General features: G+C 41.0%; 1 protein-coding gene across 1 annotated transcript in view; it reads left to right on the top strand.

Annotated features, from left to right (window-relative positions):
* Window positions 1-361: 361 nt before the first annotated feature.
* LOC126249022 (uncharacterized) overlaps window positions 362-27,812 on the top strand; it is a 907,745-nt gene continuing 880,294 nt past the window's right edge. Inside the window, exon 1 of the mRNA XM_049950624.1 lies at window positions 362-573. Coding sequence (XP_049806581.1) covers window positions 546-573 — 28 coding nt within the window. The 5' untranslated portion in view covers window positions 362-545. The remainder of the gene's footprint in view (window positions 574-27,812) is intronic.

Here is a 27,812-nt window from a genome sequence, read left to right as displayed (position 1 = left end):
TGCCCATGTAAATTTTTTTCTGTTGTAAAGTATGATTGTGCAAACATCATAAAAATTACCCTAGCAAATTATATTCGATGCAACCATGTTTAATTTAATGAAATTTTGTCCAACATCTCGGATATAATATATGTACTTCAAAGATTCAAGACGTAAAATAAAAAAATAAATAAAAACGTCGCATATCAAGTACGGTAATTAGAAAAAAAATACTTTCTATAGCATCCATCATTGTCTTCGTGAAAACATTTAAAACAACTGCTGAAATTCGAAACCAATTTTGGAATTTTTATTTCCTTCGGCAGTAAAAGTTTTGATTACAACTTTTTTCCTCACGCATATTTATGTGCTTTGCTGCAGCGATGCCGACCATGTAACATTGTAACAGTAGTAGCGAGTGTGTCATTGTATTGATTGGAGTTTTGTTTTGCATGGAGGTTGTAAGGAGGGAATTTACGAAACAGTTTGTGATACATCCACTAGTTTGACATTCATTTTACTAACACAGAAAGTATTATTACGGATAAAGTCGTAAGGGAGCCGTTATGGGAGACAACAACAAAGGCGCGAAAGGTATATGACATTTCATTCGATTTTAGTTTGTAGGGAGAGGAGAGCGCTGTATACAGAAAAAAAGTACCGAATAAGTTTCTTTAACAGGAATTATAGTCTGTTAAAAGGCCGTAGCGGTATCGTTCAAATAGGGATGGTAGCAACAGCGATCAATAAATGCAAATTATTTAATCGTTTCATGCAACAATATAATTACAATTTTCTGCACAATTGTTTAGTTGTCAGCAGTAATCTAACATTTCTTTTTTGCAGCGTTCATATATTGTAAATATCAGTTGACTTAAATTTTGCATTTGACATACATTGTCAGTGTATTGGCCATTTAGGAAATAAAATCATGCGTTTACGTATAAGAGAATAACTTTCTAGTGTCTTGTGTCGGTTTTGTAAATCGGTAAGGTAATCCAGTGAAGCGAATCCATATTCTTTTTTTATGTAATCAGCAGGGTAGATTTTATCCTCTGTTTTGAATGAAACTGAAAGTATATTATTCATTTATTACCCCACGAATCATCTTGCTATGATACTAGATTTGTCGTCAAAATACAATGAAAATAAATAGGCTAGCTCAAAATATACCGAATATGTAATTATGCTTTTAATAGGGAATGAAAGGTGGTTAGCCTTGGACTTGACAAAGGACCTGCCCCAACAGTTGGCAAAAAATGTTAAGGAAAATCTAAGTGAGAATGACCGGACAGAGCAAATCCATTCTTCTGAGTATGACGCCAGTGTCTTAACGTCTGGACTGTCTTACTCATTTGGTCCCTATTGTACGATGTTCCTTTCTTTCATTTATTTAGCATCCATGTATCTCATAAATATAAAATGATGTAGGATTTGTTGTAGATGATTATTCCTAGACAATAGGACATGGAACGCTTTACAGTTCTATCTTAGTTGATAAAATATTCTTATGCTTAACATGAAACCATACACATGTCATAATATACAGAATCAGAGTAATAAATGAATATAATTTTTTTTATTTTTTTTCAAATGAGCGCTTCAGGTCACTATGATAAATAAAGTAAGCTGCACTGTTTTGCATGCTGATGATTAAAGTATTACTTGACACTATAAAAACTCTTGCTAATTAGCATTTATTTGCGTGGGTCTTTATATTTTTCCCTTTAGTATGTGAAACTTTGATACTGTTTTAATTTCCTTTCGTAATTCACTAAAAATAATTTTAGGGTCATAGAGAGCCCATTTTTGAGACATGGCTTTTGTGTGAATTAGACTGGTATTCCCCCAAAATATGATGCCATATCTTAACATCCTATGTATGAGTGATAAGTACGGACTACAGCTGTATCATTACTACAGGAATTTTTCAGCCGTATAAGAACATAACAATACTGACTCAATTTTTTGTTTAATCTTTCTGAGTTTTTGTCCCACATTACATTTTCATCTAGCCTCACTCAATAAAGTTTAGTATGCGTGGTTTGCTCTATCTTAAAATCCCCAAACACTACTTTGTTTGATGTATGTCTGAAGTTTATTGAAACCGTTTTGTTACCCATAAATCATTTGTTTGCTTTTTCTGCAGCTACTGTGACACTCTCCTGTAGATCAGCTTCATTCATTGCTTTAACAAACATGCTAGGGTCACCAGCAACCAGTACTGTATCTGCTGCTAATATATGGCTTGGCATGTCATGTATAAATATTAAGAACAGCAATGGTCCCAGTACTGAGATCTGTGGCACCCCATACCTCACTATTTGGTCTGCTGATGAGTGAACTTTGCACAGATGTATTTCTACAGTTTGATACCTGTTACATAGATAGGATCTGAACAAATTGTATGCTACTCCACGAATCCCATAGCATTATACACCATGTGACCAAAAGTATCTGGACACCCACAAAAACATAAGTTTTTCATATTAGGTGCATTATGCTGCCAGGTACGCCATATCAGCGACCTCAGTAGTTATTAGAGATTGCGAGAGAGCAGAATGGGGCAGTCTGTGGAACTCGCAGACTTTGAACATGGTCAGATGATTGGGTGTCACTTGTCATATGTCTGTACGTGAGATTTCCACACTCCTTGGTCCACTGTTTCGTGAAGGGACACGTACACCACAAAAGCGTAAAGGCAGACATCTGTCCAGACCATCACATAGGAAGTCCATACTGCATCAGGATCCATTGCAAGTACTATGACAGTTAGGCAGGAGGTGATAAAACTTGGATTTCATTTTAGAGCGGCTGGTCATAAGCCAAACAACGCCTCGCTTGGTGCAAGGAGCATAAACGTTGGGCGATTGAACAGTGGAAAAACATTGTGTGGAGTGACGAATCACCGTTCACAATGTGGTGATCCGATGGCAGGGTGTGGGTGTGGCGAATGCTTGGTGAACGTCATATGCCAGCATGTGTAATGCCAACAGTAACTTTCAGAGGCAGTGGTGCTATGGTGTGGTCGTGTTTTTCATGGAAGAAGCTTGCACCTCTTGGTGTTTTGCGTGGCACCACCCCACCACAGGCCTACATTGATATTTTAAGCACCTTCTTGCTTCCCACTGTTGAAGAGCAATTCGGGGATGGCAATTGCATCTTTCAAAATGATTGAGCACCTGTTCATAATGCATGGCCTTTGGCGGAGTGGTTACACAACAATAACATCCCAGTAATGGACTGTCCTGCACAGGCCTGACCTGAATCCCATAGAACACTGTTGGGATGTTTCGGAACGCCGACTTGTACAAGACCTCACCGACCGACATAGATCCCTCTCCTCAGTGCTGCACTCCATGAAGAATGGGCTGCCATTCCCCAAGAAACCTTCCAGCACCCGATTGAACGTTTGCCTGTGTGAGTGGAAGCTGTCATCAAGGCTAAGGGTGGGCCAACACCATATTGAATTCCGGCATTACTGATAGAGGGTGCCACTAACTTGTGAGTCATTTTCAGCCAGGTGTCTGGATACTTTTGATCACGTAGTGTAGTTTTTGGAGTAATAAATTATAGTCATTGAAATCGACCACCTTAGATAGACCCAAAAACAGGCCACAGTTTAATCCATTTTTGTCTATGGAAGCTACGATCAGTTTTAAAGTTATAGATTGCTGTTTTAGTTGATCTCTTTTTCCTAAAACTGTTGTTTCCATTAACTAATATTCGATTTTTATTAAGGAAATGAGTCTTTCATGCATTACTCTTTCAATTACATTTAAAAATACAAATAACAGTGATGTAGGTCGGTAATTGACAACACCAGACTGATCGTCTTATTTGTATACTGTCTTGATGATCTATGTTTTAGTTTGTCTGGGAAGACTTCTGTGCTAATGGTATAGTAATGATGTCAGCAAGTTGGAAATCTGTGTATCTTGCACTGTGCTTTATTACTTTGTCTGGAATACCATCATGAAATTATAATTTTTAACATATTTATAGCGTTTCATACCTCTAATGTAGTAACAGGATATAGAATCATAGTCTCATCATTCATGTCGAGTAGACCTCTGAAGCTGACAATAAACAACCCACTGTTCCCCACGAATGTTGTCCTGTCCTCATCTCGCTCCACTGGAAGGAAACTGAGTCAGGATTCTCCACCCCTCCCATGAGTAGTGAGATGTCAAACTCGGGAGAATGACAAGACATTATTATCTTGCACTATACACTGATATGCCACAACATTATTACCTGTGCCCACTGCAATGTTGGATGCTGCCTAGTGGCATTGCGAGCACATGACACGGTAACAAAAACATGTAAGCGGAGCAGACACAGATGGGAGATCACCCTAGTGAAGATATGGCTGCTAATGGGGAAATCCATTGAGATAAGTGACTTTGACAAAGGACAGATTATTATTACGCAGAACTTGTGAACAAATATCTTGAAAACAGTGAAGCTGGTCGAATGTTCACATGCTACTGTTGTGAACATCTACGGAAAGAGGTAGGATAGTGAAACTACTACTAGGCGTTACATGGTTGGATGTCCATCATGACTCTCCACAGAACATGGGGTTTGGAGGCTTATCTGGTCTGTAAAGTAGGATAGGTAGTGATCTGTTGCTTTTATGCAAAAAGAACACAATGGTGGTGCATGCACAAATGCTTTGAAGCACACTGTTCATCGTACATTGTTGAACATGAAGCTCCACAGTAAACCACCACCTACATGTTCACATGTTTACCCAATGACATCATCAGTTAAGATAGCAGTGGACATGGGACCGTCAGGATTGGAAGTGTCAACCAAGGGAAACATGTCAGCTATTTGGGTGAATCACATTTTTGCTACACTAGGTCGATGATTGTCTCTACAAATGCCGTCATTGAGGTGAACAGTGACTCAAAATCGGCAGCACGCCACAGGCACGGGCTGGTGGGAGCAGTTTATGCTGTGGGAGCCATTCTCTTGTGCTTGTGTGAGACCTCTCATAGTAATCCAAGTCACACTGACAGTTGCAAACCATCTGCAGCCCTTCATGCTTGATATCTTCACTGACGGACGTGTCATCTTTCATCAGTATAACTGTCTGTATCTCAGATCCAGAACTGTTCTACAGTGGTTTGATGAGCATTGTAGTAAACTCATATCGATGTTCAGCAACCAAATTCGCCTGATGTAAATCCTATGGAACCCATCTTGGTCAACATCGGGCACCATCATACTGTGTTCCCAAATCAGGAGCCTACTATTTATGTGAATTACATGAGCTATGCGTAGAAATCTAATGCTACATACGTCCACAAAAAACTGCCAGATCCCTGACATGCAGTGATGTGTATCATTCCAAAAACAGACAAGTAAGCTATTAAGAAGGTGGTCATAATGTTTTTGCTTGTTAGTGTAGATCTTGGCATGTGATTTTCTTTTTGAAAGCATTGAAATTTGACATGGTGGTGTGGTTATCCCCTTTCATTTTTGACTACTACTCTAGAGTCTTCTAAGTAATATTTTATTATATATTCCGCATTTCTTATGAACATTTTAGTAGCCTTTTTAAGAAAATGTATTTCGGTAATCATTTTCACCTCCTTGTGGAATTATAAAACTTTATTTCCAGATATAAAATGCTGTTTTAAGTTTTTTTTGTTGGTGCATACAGGGTGTTACAAAAAGGTATGGCCAAACTTTCAGGAAACATTCCTCACACAAAGAAAGAAAATATGTTATGTGGACATGTGTTCGGAAACGCTTACTTTCCTTGTTAGAGCTCATTTTATTTCTTCTCATCAAATCACATTAATCATGGAATGGAAACACACAGCAACAGAACGTACCAGCATGACTTCAAACACTTTGTTACAGGAAATGTTCAAAATGTCCTCCATTAGTGAGGATACATGCATCCACCCCCTGTTGCATGGAATCCCTGATGCACTGATGCAGCCCTGGAGAATGGTGTATTGTATCACAGCCGTCCAAAATACGAGCACGAGGAGTCTCTACATTTGGTACCGGGGTTGCGTTGACAAGAGCTTTCAAATGCCCCCATGAATGAAAGTCAAGAGGGTTGAGGTCAGGAGAGCGTGGAGGCCATGGAATTGGTCCACCTCTACCAATCCATCGGTCACCGAACCTGTTGTTGAGAAGCGTACGAACACTTCAACTGAAATGTGCAGGAGCTCCATCGTGCATGAACCACATGTTGTACCGTACTTGTAAAGGCACATGTTCTAGCACCACAGGTAGAGTATCCCGTATGAAATCATGATAACGTGCTCCATTGAGCGTAGGTGGAAGAACATGGGGCCCAATCAAGACATCACCAACAATGCCTGCCCCAACGTTCACAGAAAATCTGTGTTGATGACGTGATTGCACAATTGCGTGCGGATTCTCGTCAGCCCACACATGTTGATTGTGAAAATTTACAATTTGATCACGTTGGAATGAAGCCTCATCCATAAAGAAAACATTTGCGCTGAAATGAGGATTGACACATTGTTGGATGAACCATTCGTAGAAGTGTAGCCGTGGAGGGCAATCAGCTGCTGATAGTGCCTGCACACGCTGTACATGGTACGGAAACAACTGGTTCTCACGTAGCACTCTCCATACAGTGACGTGATCAACGTTACCTTGTACATTAGCAACTTCTCTGATGCTGACATTAGGGTTATCGTCAACTGCACGAAGAATTGCCTCGTCCATTGCAGGTGTCCTCGTCGTTCTAGGTCTTCTCGAGTCGCGAGTCATAGGCTGGAATGTTCCGTGCTCCCTAAGACGCCGATCAATTGCTTCGAACGTCTTCCTGTCGGGACACCTTCGTTCTGGAAATCTATCTCGATACAAACGTACTGCGCCACGGCTATTGCCCAGTGCTAATCCATACATCATATGGGCATCTGCCAACTCCGCATTTGTAAACATTGCACTGAATGCAAAACCACGTTCGTGATGAACACTAACCTGTTGATGCTACGTACTGATGTGCTTGATGCTAGTACTGTACAGCAATGAGTCGCATGTCGACACAAGCACCGAAGTTAACATTACCTTCCTTCAATTGGGCCAACTGGCTGTGAGTCGGGGAAGTACAGTACATACTGACGAAACCAAAATGAGCTCTAACATGGAAATTAAGCGTTTCCGGACACATGTCCACATAACATCTTTTCTTTATTTGTGTGTGAGGAATGTTTCCTGAAAGTTTGGTCGTTCCTTTTTGTAACACCCTGTATAAGTCCAAACTGGCTCGTGTCCCATGATTATGCGCAGAACTATTGGTGAAATACTTACTAATGTTTTCCCTGATATGCACATTAGATTGGTAGGTGTACTCACTTGCTGCAGCAAGAATACTAAATTTTTTAAATTAGTTCTTTATAGTGAGTGTTGATTATTGCTTCTAGTTGTTATTCTTATGGCCCTTTCCTGCACTTGAACAGTTGTACTCATGTTTTGTGCCTTTGTTCCTCAGAAAAGAATACCATAGCTAAGAACTGAGTGTATGTATGAATAGTATGTTGCCTTGAAACATTGACTGTTACAAACTAAGAACAAAACTTGCTGATAACTTTTTGACAGCATCTTTTTGTGTTCATTCCTTGTTGATTGACAGTCAATATTCATAACTAAAAACTTAGTATTTTTTTCCACAATCTGTGCTTAATGTGACTTAGTTGTTTTCCCTATTTATGATGAAGTACGTACTGTTTATCTTTATTTTCAGTGTTAATTTATTGCATGCTGCCCAGTCTCATCATTGAGAGTTTCATTTGCTTTCAGAACCATATTGGACCCAATACGCTACCCTGAAGAACACCTGATGTTATATGCTTCTTGAAAGACAGTTGTTTTATGTAAAATTTATCTTTGACAGATGTGTGAGCTATTTCTAACTTTTGAAATGGTTTTTCGCAAATAAGACTGAAACCACTTACTTGCTATTCCCATTACATTGGATGCTTCTGGCTTGTTCAGCAGTATTTTATAGTCACCAGTGTCAATTGATATCATACTTCTCACACTTCAGAAACCAAATAGTGTTTCATGAAAAAGGTGGTACATATTCATGTAACTTGTTAGTCTGTCTTTCACCATTGACTCAACTATTTTTGAGAATGTATAGACAGTGGTGAAACTTGCCTGTAGTTTTCAGTACTCCCAGCATTACCTTTCTTTAGTAATGGTGCAGCTTGTGTGTGCCGTAGGTACTCTAAAAATATCTGTACGAAAGGACTCCTTTTGTTATGTTTCTTAAAGGGCATTCCTACAGAGCAGAGAATGGAACTGCAGCTATGTGTGCCTCATTTCTTATAGTTAAATTTTGGTATTGTCCTCCTGACTTCAATCTCTGTCGTGGGGAAACATTGTCATTTTGCTTGCTTCGTAACTTGTTGTTCATGCTTTTTGCCTTTTTAGAAACATTTTGTTACAACTTCTTCATAAAACAAGTGACATATATATAAGTTTGATATTTTCAGCAAATGGTACCCTCCTGTATATTTTTTTATACCAGTGAATGTAATCCAGGAACTGTGGATTAGTGTAGTCGTTTTTGTATTAATATAAATAAAAAATAAAAAAAAACCTGGAAATTTTGTGCATATGGAAGGACTTCATAATATCTGCAGTTATCCTTCTATTTTCCTTCACTGCTGATGCTTTTACAGATGCTGCTGCTTTCGGAAATGTCCCCTCAAACATTAAGCAGTGTGCACAATTAAGAGAACTTAGCATCTGCATTGTTTTCCATGTACACATCATGTGCGGTTTGCTTAATGCTGTAAAATAAAGCACATATTTTACCTTCAGAGAAGATACTTTTGATGGCCTACAATTTTTCTGGTTTTTACCAAGCCTTTTACTGGCTTTATTTTCTGATAGTAATGATCAGAAATGCAGATCTCTTGTAAATACTTCATGGCATTCCCTGTTGATATCTGTATATACATAGTCTAAGATTGATGCCAAACTTTCTGACGCCCTAATAGCAGTGTTTTAATGTTTGTGCCATACGAAAAGTGTGCAAAATGTTTAGGAAGTTTATTATTAATCTCACCCTCCAAACATGTATCAATATTGATGTCTTCACATATTAGAATGTTAGTTTGGACTGAGTCTTCCCTGGGCTTCCATTAATTTGTTGCACAAAGTGTTCACATTACCGCTTGATCATCAGGACTCACACAGAATGAATATCTTCTTATTGATTGCAATCTTTGTTATCTCAATGGCTGCCAGTTCACAATGTTTATCTACACTAATTGTGAGCAGTTTCCTCTAGCTTTAAAATTGTCACCTCTCATATAAATGCATGATCCACCTTCCTTTTAAGGTAGTTCTCTTGCACTGTCATATGATGACAGCTCTATATGCTGCATTTCATTCTGTCTACACCAGTGCTCTGTAATGCTTACTACCATGTTGTTCAAAGACTGTAATTCAACTTAATTTGATGTACTTTTATTTTTAATAGACTGTACATTATGATGAAGAATAGATAATTCCAAGCAAATTTTTGTGGTGTTTGTGCACTCTGGTGTAGTATGTTCTACCTTCTGTGAACACATGGAAAAAATCTCGTAACTAGTTGAGATACTTTTAAAGTAGGAGAGCCTGTTGTCATGATTTATCTTAAAAAATGTGTAGTCCTCCTACCCATGACACTAAGTATTTGACTGTGTTTGGCCCCACACCCACATGGCTATAGTCTCACTAACTGCACCTGCCTCCCTTTCCCAGTCCTGTTGATGTGCTGACCTTGCCTAGTGCAGTTCCATCTTCCAGTAGTTCCGACCAGTACCAGTGCATTGTGTGTCCGGTCAGTAATCAACGCCATCTACAGCTCCACCTTGACTCGCCATACAGCATTGTTAAGGCAAGGCAGTTTCACGCCACTGGAACAGCTCAGACATGCTCACATTGGTGCCATCTGTTAGGAAGACTCTTGCTCAGATCAACATATGCATTGTAGACTGTCCCTATCCAAGCTAGGGAAATTCTTGCTCAGATCACAATATGCATTGTAGACTGTCTGTATCCAAGCTGTTTCTTGACTCCTGCCCCTATCCTTCCTATTCATGGGCAGACTCTGCTGCACATTTCCTACTCCTATACCACCCTGAGTCTCCTAACCCCTAACCCCCTGCGGGTCTGGGGGTTAGAATAGGCCCAAGGTATTCCTGCCTGTCGTAAGAGGCTACTAAAAGGAGTCTTACACATTTCAGCCTTTATATGATGGTCCCCTGTCAGATTTGACCTCCATCTTTCTAAATTTTCCTGAAGAGCGAGCCAATTGGGGAAGGCGTCTTACATGGTGCATTGTGTTAGTGGTGCATTGAGATATTTAGCCCACTTTCTCATCATTGCATTGCAGTCCTGCTCATTCTCCATCTCCTGGGCAAGGACACCTTCCTGGGTGCATTTTCCACCATGCAATATGCAGTGTTGCTTTCTGCACTGACGATGACCGTGGACTTCTTAGCGCCTCATATCCAGTGCAGTAGCCAGTCAGTTGTGGTGGGGCCACCATGTACCCTGTTGGTTGTAGCCCCCTGACAACACAGGGATCGCTCTGCTGATGACTGCACTGTTAGCTCCCGACGTATGCCACAGAGTAGATGCCGCTCTACCTGGGGCATCGGGACTCCCGGCAATGGCCATCCTGCCAGGTGGCCCTTGCTGAGGCTGGGTGGCGCCCTTGGGGAGGGCCCCTGATCGGAGTGGGTGGCATCAGGGCGTATGACACACCATGAAGCATAGTAGGTCATCTCTTGGTGGTGGTCCACCGCCAGTAGTCTCTAAGCGGGCAAAGTATAACTTCAGTGTTAAGAAATATGACCCCAAATTGTTCCTCTCCTTGGCCCCACCATGAGAGGAATGCCAGGCTAAGGCTGGTAGTGAAGTTTATTCGCCCCGGTACCTCATATGTACGAGAGTTGATGGGGAATCTTTCATGTCCATGAAGCCTCAGTTTTTTGTGGAGCAGTTGGAGGACAAGTTTGGGGAGGTGCAGGGCTTATCCAAAATGTGCTGTGGGTCATTCTTGATAAAAACAGCACCCTCCGCCCAGTCATGGGCATTACTCGCTTGTGACAAGTTGAGGGAGGTATCTGTTACCATCATGCCCCATAAGAGCTTAAATATGGTCCAGGGTATTACATTCCACAGGGACCTTCTTTTGCAGTTTCACGATGAGCTGCACACCAATTTAGAATGACGAGGTGTTCATTTCCTCTGGCGTGTCCATCAGGTTCCAAGGGATAATCAGATTGCCACTGGTGCCTTTATCTAGGCCTTCAAGGACGACACATTGCCCGAGAAGGTCAAGGTGATGGTCTAGTGCTGTGACGTCAAGCCATATATCCCTCCCCCGATGCGATGCTCTACGTGCTGAAAGTACAGCCATATGTCTTCCAAAGCTTTGAGGACGGGGCGTGAGACATGCTTGGATAGCTCAGGTGGTAGAGCACTTGCCCGCAAAAGGCAAAGGTCCCGAGTTCGAGTCTCAGTCCAGCACACAGTTTTAATCTGCCAGGAAGTTTCATATCAGCGCACACTCCGCTGCAGAGTGCAAATGTCATTCTGGGATCATTCACCTTGCTCGCCAGGCTGCAGGATTTTACAGAAAGAGAGGAAAATCATGGAATATAAGACCCTGGACCGAATGACCTACACTGAGGCTACCAGGAAATTTGAGCACCTACATCCTGTGGCAAAGACCTGCTCTTACGCCGCCGCTATAACAGTTGTCGCTCTATCAGTTCCTCGCATTCCTGTCACCTCTCAGAACCAGAAAACTACACCTGCCCCTTTGACGGTGGGGGGCATTTCCCTCCCCGTTGCTCCCGCACCACCTACTTCAGGAGCAACACCCCCACAAGCATCAGGGATATCAGTCCCCACTTCTGACCCGGAGGAGCGTAAGTCTTATTCGGCTCCTCTCGCTAGGAAGGGGTCCCTTGGGTCACTCCCTTCCCAGGTTTCTGATAGTGGGAAAGAAGACACCGACCAGTGGCTGAAGAGCCCAAAAGCAGCTGGTTGTAGGGCTTCACGCTCATTCTCAGTCCCAGAGACTGAATCAGTGAAGTCCTCCCAGTCAGGGAAACCTATGGAGCAGTGAGAGAAATCCAAAAAGAAGGTCCCCAAGACCAGGGGAATTGCGGTAGCACCCATAACACTGCTACCTACAAGCTCTGCATCTGCGGATGAGGTGGAGAGTGACCCTGAGGCATAAACTGCCTCATTCAATATTCCACGCCTTCTCAGTCTCATGGTGATGTCATCCTCCAGTGGAATTGAGGCGGTTTTTTCAACCACCTGTCTGAGCTACGGCAACTGTTAAGCTTTACACCTGCTTTCTGCATTCCCTCCAGGAAACCTGGTTCCGAGCAATGCGAACCCCTGCCCTCCATGGCTATAAGGGATACTACAGGAATTGTACGGATTATAATAAAGTGTCAGGTGGAGTTTGTGTTTATGTCCTAAACTCAGTCTGTAGTGAACCTGTGCCCCCTTCAAACCCCTCTTGAAACTGTGGCTGTCAGAATAAGGACGACACAGGAAATAACTGCCTGCAGTGTATATGTTCCTCCAGATGGTGCAGTATCCATGAGTGTATTAACTGCACTGATTGACCAACTCCGTAAATCTTTCCTTCATTTGGGAGATTTTAATGCCCATAACCCCTTGTGGGGCGACATCGTGCTTACTGGCAGAGGCAGAGATGTCGGAACTTTACTGTCTCAGTTTGACCTCTGCCTCTTCAATCCTGGGACCACCACACATTTCAGTGTGGCTCAGTGTAATTGCTTCGCCATTGATTTATCAATATGCAGCCCAGGACTTCTCCCATCTGTCCACTGGAGAGCACATATGACAACCTGTGTGGCAGTGACCACTTCCCCATCTTCCTGTCACTGCCTCGGCATCAGGCCCACGGATGCCTGCCCAGATGGGCTTTAAACAAGGAGGACTGGGAAGCTTTCACCTCTGATGTCACTGTTGACTCTCCCACACCTGGTAACATGGTGTGATAGTTGAGCAGGTGACTATGGCAATCGTTTCTGCGGCAGAAAACGCGATCCCTCACTCATTAGGGTTCCCCCCTCCCCCCCTGTGAATCTGGTCCCTTGGTGGTCGTCGGAAGTTGCTGAGGCAGTTACAGAGCGTCGGTGAGCTCTATAGTGACATAAGCGGCACCCTTCACTAGAGCATCTGATAGCATTTAAGCAGCTCTATGCCATCTTATAAAAAAATGGAAACAGGAGTCTTGGGAGAGGTATGTGTTGACCATTGGGTGCCGTACATCACCTTCCCAAGTCTGGTCGAAGATCAGATGTCTTTTTGGGTACCAGACCACAACAGGTGTCCCTGGTGTTACCATCAATGGCGTGCTGTGTGCTGATGCAAACGCAATTGTCGAGCACTTTGCTGAGCGGTATGCTGGAGCTTCTGCGACGGAGAACTACCCCCCAGCCTTTCGCACCCTCAAACAGCGGATGGAAAGGAAAGTCCTCTCGTTCACTACATGCCACAGTCAGCCCTATAATGCCCCATTTACGGAGTGGGAGTTCCTTAGCGCACTTGCACATTGCCCTGACACAGCTCCTAGGCCGGATTGGATCCACAGTCAGATGATTAAACATCTCTCATCTGACTACAACTGCCGTCTCCTCGTCATCTTCAACCAGATCTGGTGCGATGGCGTCTTCCCATCACAGTGGCGGGAAAGCACCATCATTCTGGTGCTGAAACCCATTAAAACCCGCTTCATGTGGATAGCTATCGGCCCATCAGCCTCGCCTACGTTCGTTATAAGCTGCTGGAACGTATGGTGTGTCAGTGGTTGGGTTGGGTTGGGTTGGGTCGGGTCCTGGAGTCACGTGGCGTACTGGCTCCATGTCAGGGCGGTTTCTGACAGGGGCGCTCTACCACTGATAATCTTGTGTCCCTCGAGTCTGCCATCCGAACAGCATTTTCCAGACGCCAACAGTTGGTTGTCGTCTTTTTTTATGTATGCAAAGTGTATGACACCACCTGGCGACGACGTATCCTTGCCACATTATACAGGTGGGGTCTCCAAGGCCCGGTCCCAATTTTTATCCAAAATTTCCTGTCACTCGACACTTTCCGTGTTAAAGTTGGTGCCTCCCATAGCCCCCCCCCCCCCCTCCCCCCACCCGCCCCACATCCAGCAGAATGGGTTCCCGCAGGGCTCTATATTGAGTGTATCACTATTTTTAGTGGCCTTTAATGGTCTAGCAGCAGTTGTAGGGCTGTCTGTCTCACCTTCTCTGTATGCAGACAACTTCTGCATTTTGTACTGATCTATCAGTACTGGTGCTGCTGAGCAGCGCCTACAGTGAACCATCCACTAGGCGCAGTCGTGGGCTCTAGCCACCGGTTACCAGTTTTCGGCTACAAAGTCGTGTATTATCCACTTCTGTCGGCATTGTACCATTCATCCAGAACCAGAACTTTACCGTAATGATGATACACTCACTGTAGCAGAGACGTACTAATTCTTAGGACTTGTTTCTGACACCGTATTGACTTGGCTTCCCCACCTCCATCTGCTTAAGTGGAAGTGCTGGCAGTACCTCAATGCCTTCTGCTGCCTGGGCAACACCAACTGGGTCTACTCTGCTGCAGCTCTAGAGAGCCCTTGCTGAATCCCGCCTGGACAATGGGAGTCTGGTTTATGGTTCGGCAGTGCCCTCAGCGTTGCGATTACTCGACCCATTGCACGACTGTGGCATTCGTCTAGCAACAAGAGCTTTTAGGACAAGTCCGGTGACCAGGGTCCTTGTGGAGGCCGGAGTCCCTCCATTGCAGGTTAGGTGTGCACAACAGCTGGCCAGTTATGTTGCACACATTCGTAATTCTCCTGAGCATCCGAATCACCACCACGTTTTCCCACCCATGGCAGTTCATCTCCCGCATCGGCGACTCTGATCAGGGCTTCCAATTGCAGTTCGTGTCCGATCCCTTTTTTCCGAACTGGAGTCCTTGCCTTTACCACCTATACTTGAGGTCCATTCATGTACACCTCCATGTGTTACACGTAAGCCGCAGCTTCGTCTGGATCTTTCACATGGCTCTAAGGACTCGGTTAACCCTGCGGCTCTCCGCTGCCCCTTCCTCTTGATTCTTGATTCTTGACATGTACAGAGGCCACAAAGTGGTTTACACCAACAGCTCGATGGCTGGTGGTCATGCCGAATTCGTGTATGTCGATATAGGACATATTGAACAGCATTCCTTGCCCGATGGCTGCAGTGTTTTCACTGCCGAGCTGGTGGCTATATCTCGTGCTCTTGAGCACATCCATTCATGCCCTGGGGAGTCGTTTCTTCTGTGTACTGACTCCTTGAGCAGCCTACAAGCTATTGACCAGTGCTACCCTCATCATCCTTTGGTAGCGACCATCCGGGAGTCCTTCTGAGCCCTGGAATGGTCCAGTTGTTCAGTGGTTTTTAACTGGACACCAGGTCACATCGGAATCCCAGGCAATGAACTTGCCAACAGGCTGGCCAAACAGACTATGTGGTAACCGCTTATGGAGATAAGCTTCTCTGCAACTGACCTGCGTTCAGTGTTGCGGCGCAAGGTTTTGCAGCTTTGGGAGACGAAATGGCATTACCTCAGCACGCACAACAAACTGCTTGCAATTAAGGAGACTACGAATGTGTGGCAGTCCTCCATGCGGGCCTCTCGCAGGGACTCTGTGGTTCTCTGCCAGCTCCGCATTGGCCACACTTGGGTGACACACGGCTACCTCCTGTGCTGTGATGACCCACCTGTGTCTGTGCGGTGCCCAGCTGACAGTGGCCCATATATTGGTGAGCTGCCCTCCTTTGGCTGCCCTGCGACGGACTGTTCAGTTACCGGGCTCGTTGCCATTAATTTTAGCTGACAATGCCTCATCAGCTACTTTAGTTTTATGTTTTATCCATGGCAGTGGGTTTTATCATTCTATACAAGTTTTAGCGCATTTCCTTTGTTCCTTTGTGTTCATTCTAATGCTTTTAGGGTGGATGTTTTAATGTGTTGAAGAGTGGCTGGCTTTTCCTTTTTATTCTCGTGGTCAGCCGGTCATGGTCATCTACTCTCTTGTTTTTACCCCTTCTACCTGTTTCTTGCTTCTCTCTGTGGTTTTCTTTTCCTATTTTGTCCATAGTAGTGTTGGTTGTCCTGTTGTTCATCTGGTTCTGCCTTTCTCCTGTTATTGTTCTACATCTCGTTTCTTTTCTTCTTTCCCTTGTGCAATTATTTTACAGGGAAAAAGGGACAAGGAATTGATGACATTGCAATTTGGTCCCTTCCCCCCCCCCCCCCCCCCCCATTTTAAACCACCCAACTGGCCAACATAACCTCTCAACTATGGCAGCTGGAACCTGTTGCTAAAAGGCAAACAAGGCTGTCGGACTATGTCCACTACCTGCTATCTTTCCTACCAACTGCCATTTCCCAACCATAGTCCTCATTACTGCCTTCCTTCACCTTCACTTGTGTAGTTATATCAAAGGATGGTCCCAAACCACTCAATTTTTTAAATTTTTGTTCTCCACTTCTTGTGTGTTCTCTTGAAGTAACAGAAAATTTCCAGGAAACGAGCACTGGAGACTATGCAATATTCTTTACAATATGAAGGAAGAGCATTTTTTTAAAATTTGGTTGGGGGACATGTTGAGTACGATTCACCTTAGTGACTAGCTATGCAGAAATACCTTCAGGTAGTATTAGCAGAAGATGGCTGTTGAATTAACTTGTTTTATGCGCTGCAATATTGTTTAAATATGTATCAGTGTATAATGTTAAGCTATGAACATTATTGGTAGTTAAGTCAGGTACTACAAGACTTTTAGCAGAGGCTTCTGCTTGAGATTTTGAGGCACTGTCTTGGCAATGGGTAGGTGGTTGTGTGTCTCCTTAATGAAGGACGCATAGGATCCTGACGAAATACGTTTTGAGTTCTGTGGTTCCATGTGGCAGTCCACTACAGTCCCCAATATTTTACATGTAATCATTTTGCCATTTTTCTATATATTATCGGAAACAAATCTGACTGCAGGAGTCTGTTGATTTATAGATCCTGATATGTCAGTAATACGGAAGCAATCCTGATCTTAGCTTTATACCAGACACGAATAGTTGTAAACATTGTAAGCATTTGACTGCTGAATACCAGTGAACTTTGATACACCATAATACAAAATTTTGTGTCTGTGTGGTGTGACACATTATGTGGGTTAGCATCTTTGTAATATCTGAGGAATTTCTAGTTTTTATTGCACTGTATTGATTTATAATATCTTCTTACAAAGATGATAATGTAGGACTTGTCAATCCATTTACATAGAAAATAGAATTTATATGTTGTCATTTCGCTGCACAACCTATAGATATAACAGTATACATATGATTAATCACAATTTGAAAAATACAGTGGTAAAGGATTTACCACTATTTTCATAATCGAAAAAAAAAATTGACATAAAGCGTAAAACATGCAAATGCATACAACAAGTGAGAAATACTCACAGCTAAAATATAAATGACATATATAAAACATGCATGTTATACTTCTCATAACAGAAATAAATATTGTGTGACTGTAGTTATCAGGCTGCACTACAGACCAGCCTGTTACACAATCTTTATTTCATATTCACATTACCATCATCAGTGTTCCACTCCAGTTACCTGGGTGTGGTTTTTGAGTGCCCCCCACTTCAGTCTGTCCTGGTGCCATTCTTCTTTCAGGACTGTATCATAGCAGATTCCTCTTGTTTCTGTATCCTCCTCTACTTGGTCTAGCCCCCTCTCCATTGGTCATCCTACCACTCTTCTACCAATCAATCACATTTGTGTGTAGCCACTGTTTTGCTATCCTTTCTGCGTAACTTCGTTTGACATGGGAAAACCATCTCAAATGGGCCCTTGTCAGGGATGTGCACATGCACACTCCTTCCCTTAATTTTTTTTCATTTCTTATCCTATTCTTCCTATTTTTCTGGACCATAGTTCATAAGTATTTCTGTGGCTTGCAGTTTATTGTTGACCCCCCCCCCCCTTTTTTTTTTTTTTTTTTTTTTTTTTGCAGTGCAGATTTCTAAGCTGTGCAATATTATGGTGATAAAGTATGACAAAAGAGAATCTGTTTTGTTCTCGAGGGGACTTGTTCATTCCAGAGTAGATTTCAAACTCAGATGGTTGAACTGAGCTGCTGCTGCTGCTTTTTTTTTTACGTTTGGTTATTGATCTCGTGCTGTATCCTGTTATCGCTTGAAGTGATGCACCCAAGATATTTGTACTTTTATCCTTTTTCCAGCTGTGTATGTTCCAGCCTTATTTATCCTTTCTTGTTCAGCCTGTTGATTGACATTGCAACCAATTTTGATTTATATATTGTTAATCCATGTGTTTTTAGTTGCCTATTCTAGATGTGTGCCATCACCATCACCACCACACCCTCCTCGCCAGGATTTGTTTTGTTGTATTGCCGCAAATTACTATATCATCTGCAAATCCAGATGTGTTTATGTCCTTATTATTGTTCTGCTTTGTTCCTTTCATAACTTCCTCCAAGACAATAATAAAAGGTAGTGGGGAAGTTGTACTCCTTTAGTTGGAACCAATCAAATTTATCTGTATGCCAATGCAGCTGCCTTAGTAAAGCAATTTAACTTTCTGAATTAGCCTTGAGGGTACAGTTTTCTTTCTTAGACTGTCCCAGATGCTCTTCCTTGGGTTATCAGATACTTTCTCAAGATCTAAAAATACAAGTGTTAAGTCTGTTTTCTTTCCTTAGTGCTTTTCTAGTTACATTGTGAGTGCAATTTATAAGGTCTGTAGTTGCACTGTATTTTCTGAAACTATACTGCTATTCCTGTACTCGTGTAGTAATGTGATTCCTGTATAATTGCTACATTTCTTTCAGCTTCCATTTTTGAAGACAAAAAAATTTAAATGTATTTTACAATTGTCTGGAATTTCCCCATTATTCCATATTGCACCTGGTACTCTACGAAGTGACTATATTCTTAGTGGGCCAGTTGCTTTGATCTTGTCTACACTGACTCCATCAGATTCTGATGATTTTTCTTTGGATGTACTATAAGGGGAAGTCAAATGAAAATGAGATATTGCAAAAAGTAAGTAAACTGTGTATTATTTCAAAAGTAATCACCATAACTATTAATACATTTATACCACTCTAACCAAGACAGTCAAAACATTCATGGAAAAATGTTTACAATTGTCTATGGAACCGTGATAGTACCCAGCCATGCACTAATTTGTCTAAGGAAAATTGATGGCTACAGATGTCTTTCTTCAGGTCTCCAAAAATATGGAAACCACATGGGAAGAGATTGGGACTGTATGGAGGATGTGCAATGGCTTTCCATCATACCATCTGCACTGTAATTGAATCAGCCTTGGCAATGTGTGGGTACAATCTTGGCTCCATAGGCAGTTACAAACCGTTTTCTGTGAAGGCATTGACTGTCTTATCTTACAGTGAGGTAAATGTGTTAACAGGTATAGTGATTACTTTTGAAATAATAAACAGTTTACCTACTTTTTCCCCATCTATCTCATTTTCATTTGACTGCTCCTTATATTAAGGACTACATCAACTTCTTTAAATGCCTGTTTTATATCGTAGAAAACACTGCCCTTACCTTTTTGGAAATAAGGATGCTTCTCTTGCTGCAAGGCTATGGGCTTCCAACCACTGCTTTGACCTTTGATGTGGTTCTAGTCTCAATATTGTTCTTATCACACAGAATTTGATTCATTTGTTTTGAAACGGCGCGCACACCCATTGCTAGTGTTGTTCATACAGGGTTACGCAGAGTAATGGGAATGTTTGAAATGAGTAGTGGCAGCCGTGGGCAGGTGGCAGCACTGCAGGTCCATGACAGTTAGCAAGCAAACAGTCAGTCAGTCATTTCAGTAATTGTGGATCAGTGGAATGAACAACACCACGCGATAGCCATAGAAATGTTTTATATTATTTATTTTATTTATTTATTTTTTATACTTGTTCCATAGATCTGTACATGTGAGCAAGTCACTCAGATGTGGAACGTGTCAATGTACATAATAAAATACATAGAATAAAGACATTGTTATTGTATCAATAACAGTGCACAAAAGTCATACTTATTAGCTTAAAAACTAGTAAACATAAATGTGAAGATAGCAGTTTCATATTTAGGGCATTATTGCATTTATTTTAACCTTGAACAGTAATCATAACTTCCCACTTTGGGTTTAAAAGTGACCCAAAAATGGAAATGAGAAAAACAGGAATTTTTACATTAGGGCATTATTACATTAGTTTAACAGTAAACAGTGTCAAAAAATTTAAAAACATCTTTCCAATCTGGGTTTTACTTATTTCTCTGAAAGAATTCCTCTAGTGAATAAAGTGAGGTCTCAAGTAAATAATTTTTCAAGCTACGTTTAAATACTGATGTACTACTCCTTATACTTTTGATGCTGTTGGGTAGGGAATTGAAAATTTTCGTTCCAGCGTACTTTACCCCTTTCTGAATAAGTGTCAAGTTCTTTAACTCACAGTGGAAATCCTCTTTTCTTCTGGTGTTACGTTCATGATGTAGGCAATTCGTTTCATACAGAGTGGGGTTATTTATTATGAAGCACATCAGTGAATATATGTACTGAGATGTTGCTGTCAGTATTTCAAGTCGTTTAAAAAGATTTTGACATGAGGTTCGTGGGGGTACACCACAAATGATTCTTATTGCTCTTTTTTGTGCTGTGAGGATTTTCTTTGCGGCAGGTGTATTGCCCCAGAAGATGATGCCATAACACATGACTGAATGAAAATAGCCAAAGTAAGCTGACTTTGAGATGGTAATGTCATTGAAGCGTGACAAAATTCGTAAAGCAAATGTTGCCGCCGTCAGCCGTTTTAGTGTTTGTAGAACGTGATGTTCCCAGTTCAGCCTACTGTCCACGTATATGCCTAGGAATTTTGATAAGTACACTTGCTTTATCATCTGATCATTCTGTGTGATAACTATTTCTTTTGGGTTTTTGTGGGTTGTCTGGAACTGGATAAAATTGTTTTTTTTTTCAGGTTTATTGAAAGGGAGTTAATACTAAACCAACCCAGAACTTCTTTAAGGATATCATTGACCTCGGATTCTAAGTCAGTAGTTGACACATTATCCACCACAATGCTCGTATCATCAGCGAACATTGTAAATTTACACTGCTTATTGATGGATAAAGGCAGGTCATTAACATATATGAGGAACAGCAAGGGCCCAAGCACTGATCCCTGTGGCACTCCATGCTGCACAATTCCCCACTCATAGTCCACTATATATTGTGATACACTATCTGAAACATCTAGAATAATCTTCTGCTTCCTATTTTCGAGGTACGATTTTAACCAGTCCCCTGCAGGTCCTGTAATTCCATAATGACAGGCCTTCTTGAAGAGTATCTGGTGATCTACACAGTCGAACGCCTTTGGTAGGTCGCATAAGACACCAATTGGTAGCCTCTTGCTGTTTATAGACTCTAGAACATCATTTGTAAATGAGAAAATTGCGTTATCTATTGAAACTCCTTTTTGAAAACCAAACTGCTGACTGTTAATGATGTTCAGGTCACCAAGGTGTGCCACAATCCTGTTGTACAGAGCTTTTTCTAGGACTTTTGAAAATGTTGTTAATAGAGAGATAGGGCGATAGTTTGACACATTTCTGGCATCCCCTGCTTTGTACAGAGGCCTGACAACAGAGTATTTCATTCTGTCTGGAAACACTCCTTGTTGCATGGATGTGTTGCAGATGTGAGACAAAACTTCGGTCACTTCACTACAGCAAGCCTTCAACAGCTTGCTTGAAATATCGTCAATACCAGCAGAATGTTTATTTTTCAAAGACTGTATGATTTTTTTTATTTCATTGGCAGTAATGGGAAGCACACTTGACTGAAAGGTTCTGGAAAATTATTTTTCATTATACAGGCAGCTTTATCTACAGAACCATGGCAACTTATCTGTGTTGGGACAGTTAAAAAATGTTGGTTAAAGATTTCAGCAATTTCCTCACTATTAGTTATCTCTGAGTTGTCAACAGTTAAAACAATATTTTTGTCTTTGGTGTAGTTTACAGTCCCTGTTTCTCTCTTTATCACATTCCAGATTGTTTTAATTTTATTTTCAGAATTAGTAATTTCAGATGCTATACACATACTTTTAGAGTTTTTAATTACTTTAGCAAGAATTTTACAGTAGAGTTTATAATGTTTTAGCTGAGCAGGGTTGTTAGAAGTCTTTGATGCTATGTAGAGTTGTCTTTTTCTCTGACAGGAAGCTATGGTGCCCTTAGTGAGCCATGGTTTTTTTTTTTGCAGACCTAGCAGGTTGGACTCTGTATGAATTTTTTGGAAATACACTTTCAAAGGTACCTGCTATCTCATTTGTGAATAAATTGTATTGTGAATTAGCAGTTTCTGCTAGATAAACAGGTGTCCAGTCAGTATGCTGAAGATATGATCTGAACGTTTGAATAGCTTCCTCACTTATTTTCCTTACTGTTTTCCATCTAAGTGAGGTGTCACTCAGAGGAATTCCCAAGCTGTTGAAAGTAACTCGTTGTCCGTCATGGTCAGACAGACCATTTATAACCATTTCAATATTAATATGGTTGACTTTACTCTGATCAACAAAAACGTTATCAAAAAGAGTACTGGAAGAGGTTGTGGTTCTGGTGGGCGAGCTAACCACGGGAACAAGGTTGTACGTGCACATGAGATTTTCAAACTCCACCTTGCAGGGAGAATTAACCAAGAAATCTATGTTAAAATCCCCAGCAACTACCATGCCCCTATTTTTTCTACTTAAGTACAACAAAAGAGTATTTAATTGTTTAACAAACACTTTAAAATTACCAGATGGTGCCCTGTAAACTGCCACAACTGTTAATCAGGAGACAGTGTCTGGCACCTCTATAGCACATACTTCAAAATGTAGCTCAAAGCAGAATCTTTGTACATCTATTGCCGTGAACAAGACATTGTTTTTTACATATACAGCTTCTCCTCCTTTGTCCATATAGTTCCTGCAATAAGACGTTGCCAAAACATAGTTGGGAATAGGGACCACTTCAATACCAGCAGTGATGTGGTGTTCTGTTAGACACAGAATGTGGGCACTGTTTATACCTTTTGTGTCTTCTATATTTGCTGTGAACTGAGCTTGCAGTATAGGCCTCTTATGTTCTGATGAAACACTGTTAACTTTTGTTTGTCTTTAATTGTATTGCTGTTTGAGTGAACTTTCGTTTGTGTATTAATTACTTGTTGCAGATTTTTGTTACTGGACCAAATCCTGCTAGAGTTGGCCCAGCTCACTAGTTTCCCTCGTTAGTTAGGGCTATGACTGGTCTGCTTTCATGATCGTTATTGGTAGCAGCGCAGAGGGAGTTTAGACATTTTTATAATTTAGGATGTCATGATGCCGTACCGTTGAAACACACCATAACATGTTAGATTAATAACTTCGAAGAGACTGGATGTGCCTTCAAGAAGAAACCAACAGGATGACTAAGAAGTGTGTGTTCTTGTGCAAACATTGATTTTGAAAGCGAGTCTGTATTATGGAGCCGATGATGTTCAATTCGTAAGAAAGCAGCAATGGTTGGAATGTCCTGGGAGTGTTCGCAGAATTCTTCATCTTGATTTAAAATGTCATCCATACAAACTACAGATGGTGCTACAATTGAAGGACAATGATTACCGTTTATGATTAGGATTCTGTCAACAAATGATAACAGAAACAAACAGTGATGATGAATTTCTAAAAAAATTGTGGATGTCAGACGAGGCACATTTTCATCTCACAGGTTATGTGAATAAACAAAACTACCATTACTGGGCAAACACAAATCCTAATGACTTTCATGAGCGCCCTTTACACGCTAGTAAAGTGACAGTATGGTGTGGTGGTTCATCACATCGGATTATCGGGCCGTATTTTTTCGCAAATGAACAGGGAAATACAATAACTCTCAATGCCAATCATTACATGGAGATGTTACAAACTTTCATTACAGCTGCACTGAACAACTTCCCAAATGTTCAAGAAGCCTGGTTTCAGCAGGGCGGAGTGACATAACACTCTGCACAGCAGCCAGTTGCATATGTGTGAGAATTGTTTCACAACCATGTGATATCATGATTCGGTAACATCCCCTGGCCTCCTAGATCACAAGATCTATCTGTTTTCTTTTTCTTTCTTTTCTTTTCCTTGTGGCAGTACCTCAAGAGCAACTCGACCAAGAACCCTGGATGAGTTAAAACAGAGAATTCTGGATGCAATTAACAGTATCCCAGCTGAGATGTTGCAGTGGTCAATGAGGAATCTCAATAGCAGATTTCACGAATGTATTTGTACAAGAGTTTATGCCCTCAATGTTTCATAAATGGCAAAGTTGTAAGGTTCCAACTACTATGAATGCAATTTCTTTCCTTCATCAATCCTAGTTTTATTGGATTCTGGAAATGTTCCCGTTTTTCTGTGTCACCCTGTATTTCGATAAATTCTGTTTCCGTTAAATGATAATTAATTGAAATCCTCAGCTGCCGACAGGTGTTGTTGAGATACCTCAATGGCGACAGCTGAAAATGTGTGCCCTGATCGGGACTCGAACCCGCAGATCTCCTGCTTACATGGCAGACGCTCTATCCATCTGAGCCACCGAGGACACAGATGAATAGTGCAACTGCAGGGACTTACCCCTTGCACGCTTCCCGTGAGACCCACATTCCCAACTGTCCACAATCTGTATACGTGATGTACCTAATAGATATTAGGATAAGTTCCTGCAGTCGCACTATTCGTGTCCTTGGTGGCTCAGATGGATAGAGCATCTGCCATGTAAGCAGGAGATCCCAGGTTCGAGTCCCGATCCGGGCACACATTTTCAGCTGTCCCCATCGAGGTATATCAACAACACCTGTTGGCAGCTGAGGGTTTCAGTTAATTATCATTTATTCTAGAGAAACTGCACGGTCATCAGTGGCATCTCTTCTTTCGAGAACAATTACTAAATTCATATATCTTTTTAGTTGTTACTTCAATTACAAAGATAAGAAAATTTCTGTCTTTTGTTACATTCAGTTGTAAAAGATGTTATTTTTCTTATCTGCATGATAAACATTGTTAACAGCCACCGAGACTCATTTTGTTTCCTTGGGTTTGTATTTTGTAATTTGTATTTTAACAGTGCAGCTTTAGGTTCAACTGAATGTACTGGTGCAGGATGTCGGCTTCATTGTGTGATACAAAGATGGCATGGAGTCTTATGTACTTGCACAAACAGAAAGAGAACAAATCATTGACAGTAGTTCTTTGTTAACTTCTGTATATTTGTGACGCAATCACTTCTTATGATACAATCATTGTGCCAAAAATAAACAAAAGTTCATAATGAGTCAGTCACTGTTCTTCTTAAAAGGATTTTTTTTTTTTTTTTTTTTTTTTTTTTTTTTTTTTTTTTTTTTTTGCATCTGTATTAATGTTTGGAATGTTAGTTGTGGTGACTTACTGCTTTGTAGTGTGACATGGGATTTATGTTAGGTTGAAAGGTAACCATGTGGTTGTGAGTTGGTGAACAGTATCGAATGTTTGTTAATCCCAGATTTCCAATTCCTGCAGTCTTAAATTAGCTTTTGCCTTGAATCCTTTTCATTTTATGTTGTGTGTAATGCCTTAATATTGATAGGCATGCATTTCGAAATTTAGTGAGTAACATTATGAGTACAGTATTGGCAATAGTCTCTTCGTTCAGCTTTATACAATTGTGCTTTTGGGATTACTGTATTCAGTGGATTAGCCTAGTTTGGGTGATACCACTCTACAAAGTTAACTGCATGTTTTTCATCCCATAAACTTTAAGTAGATTATGCACTTTCATCAATAGGTACAGCTAGGGATTGTGATCGTTGCAGGAACATGATTGACTAGTCGTCTGCCAAAAGCTGGAAGACCTGTTGGCAGTGGTTGACAAGCATCTTCCAGTTGAGAGAGTGCCAGTTGCGGAACAGGCCTTTCTCCTGCAACTGTGAAGATCATGTAGACCTCTGTAGTATGTTCTGATGGGGTCATTCCATGTATGTTCAACGCAGTAAAGTTAGATTTTCAACCTGATCACCTCAGATTTCTTTCAAATTTGGTGCATTCAATGACCCAGATAAGAGATGGAAAAAATATCACTTTACAGGTCTGTGTTACAACTGTGAAGAAAGTTATAGGTATGTAAAGTTTGGAATTAGTGCAAAATTTACATGAGTCTGTCACAACATAAATGACTGTAATTCTGGTTCTAATTCAGTTACAGCAATGAAAATGGTACCATTGGAAAGCTAACGAATAGACCTTTACATTAATATGCTACATCGCAAGTTTCTGAGAATGTTCATACTAAATGTCATTGACCTTGACCTTGACCTTTCACCTTGGATATCTCAAAACACACCGCATCTTTAATTAAAAAAAAATTAATATATATTTAATTGCTCCAGTATGTTACTATAAATATGGTCAATATCAAAATGGCACACCAAAAGCATCATGCACAAAAAATTATTTTGTCAGCATCAGTACACTACTGAAATGAAGGTAACGCACACACATGAAACACAAATTATGATAAAGTACAATCCAAAAGTAATATTGTACAAAAATACGGTTTACATTATTATAGTGGTATTATGAATTATTTACATTACATTACATTACATTATTTACATTACAGTTGTAATGGAAAGGCAATGAAAAGTTATTAGATCTCTCCTCACAATTCTCCAACTAAATTGTTAAATGTTTGCCAGATCTGATGCAGGGAGAGTGTATGTCCTTCCAGTTTGTGTCACTGGATCCACTCTTGTGATAATGTCACATTTTCTGATGACACAAGTGTCTGGTTTGGCAGGAAACACAAATGACGGAGATGGTCCATGTGGATGCAAGAAGTTGATGTTTACTTCATCTGTTTCTTCACATGTTTGTAAGACATATGCAACCCACCAATGACTGTCATACATACAGGCAACAAATCCATGTATATTTGTTAACAGCATTTCATTCACCATAGCAATCACTGACTCTTCTCTACTCACTAAAGAAGCAGAATATGTCTTTGTCTTGACTAAACCTTTGTTAACAGGTATTACACAATGAAGCTTATGGGTACCTGGAATTGTCCTTGTATTTTTGAAACGTTGTTTCAGCTTGGCCATATCTTCATTATGATGGGTAACCATTATATAATGGAAGACACATGAAGAAATATTTTCCTTGCACCACTCAAACAACTGTCGTGATGCCAGAATATGATTTTCGTAAGGTCGCGTGAGACTGGCAAGTCTTGATAATCTCTTTACAGTCCCTGCTACCCCATCACTAGGTTCTTTACCATGCGCTGTAGCAAGAAAATGCCATTCTGCTGTAACATCAAAATCTTCTTGATGGTAGGACAGATTCATAAAGTTCTTTCTGTTTTTGTATTGGGCAGCACATCTATCCAAAAAGTAATGAAAACTGACATTTTAAGAAATTGGTGAAATATGTGGAAAGAATAAACACATACTGTATCATGCTGAAGGCAGTCAGATATTTCCATGTGTGATACATGTCATATTTCATTAGTGCTTGAGTCTCTGTAGGAAGCTAAAAATGGATGAATTGTAACCTGTGAATTATTGGAGTGGAATCCTTGTACCTCATCCTGAATGGTGAAGGAGTAATTTTCTGCAGTCACAAA

Source organism: Schistocerca nitens, chromosome 3 (genome assembly GCF_023898315.1).
Source record: "Schistocerca nitens isolate TAMUIC-IGC-003100 chromosome 3, iqSchNite1.1, whole genome shotgun sequence".
NCBI classification, from domain to species: Eukaryota; Metazoa; Arthropoda; class Insecta; order Orthoptera; family Acrididae; genus Schistocerca; species Schistocerca nitens.
Note: the sequence above shows the minus strand (reverse complement) of the source record. Positions and strands in the feature narration are given on the sequence as shown.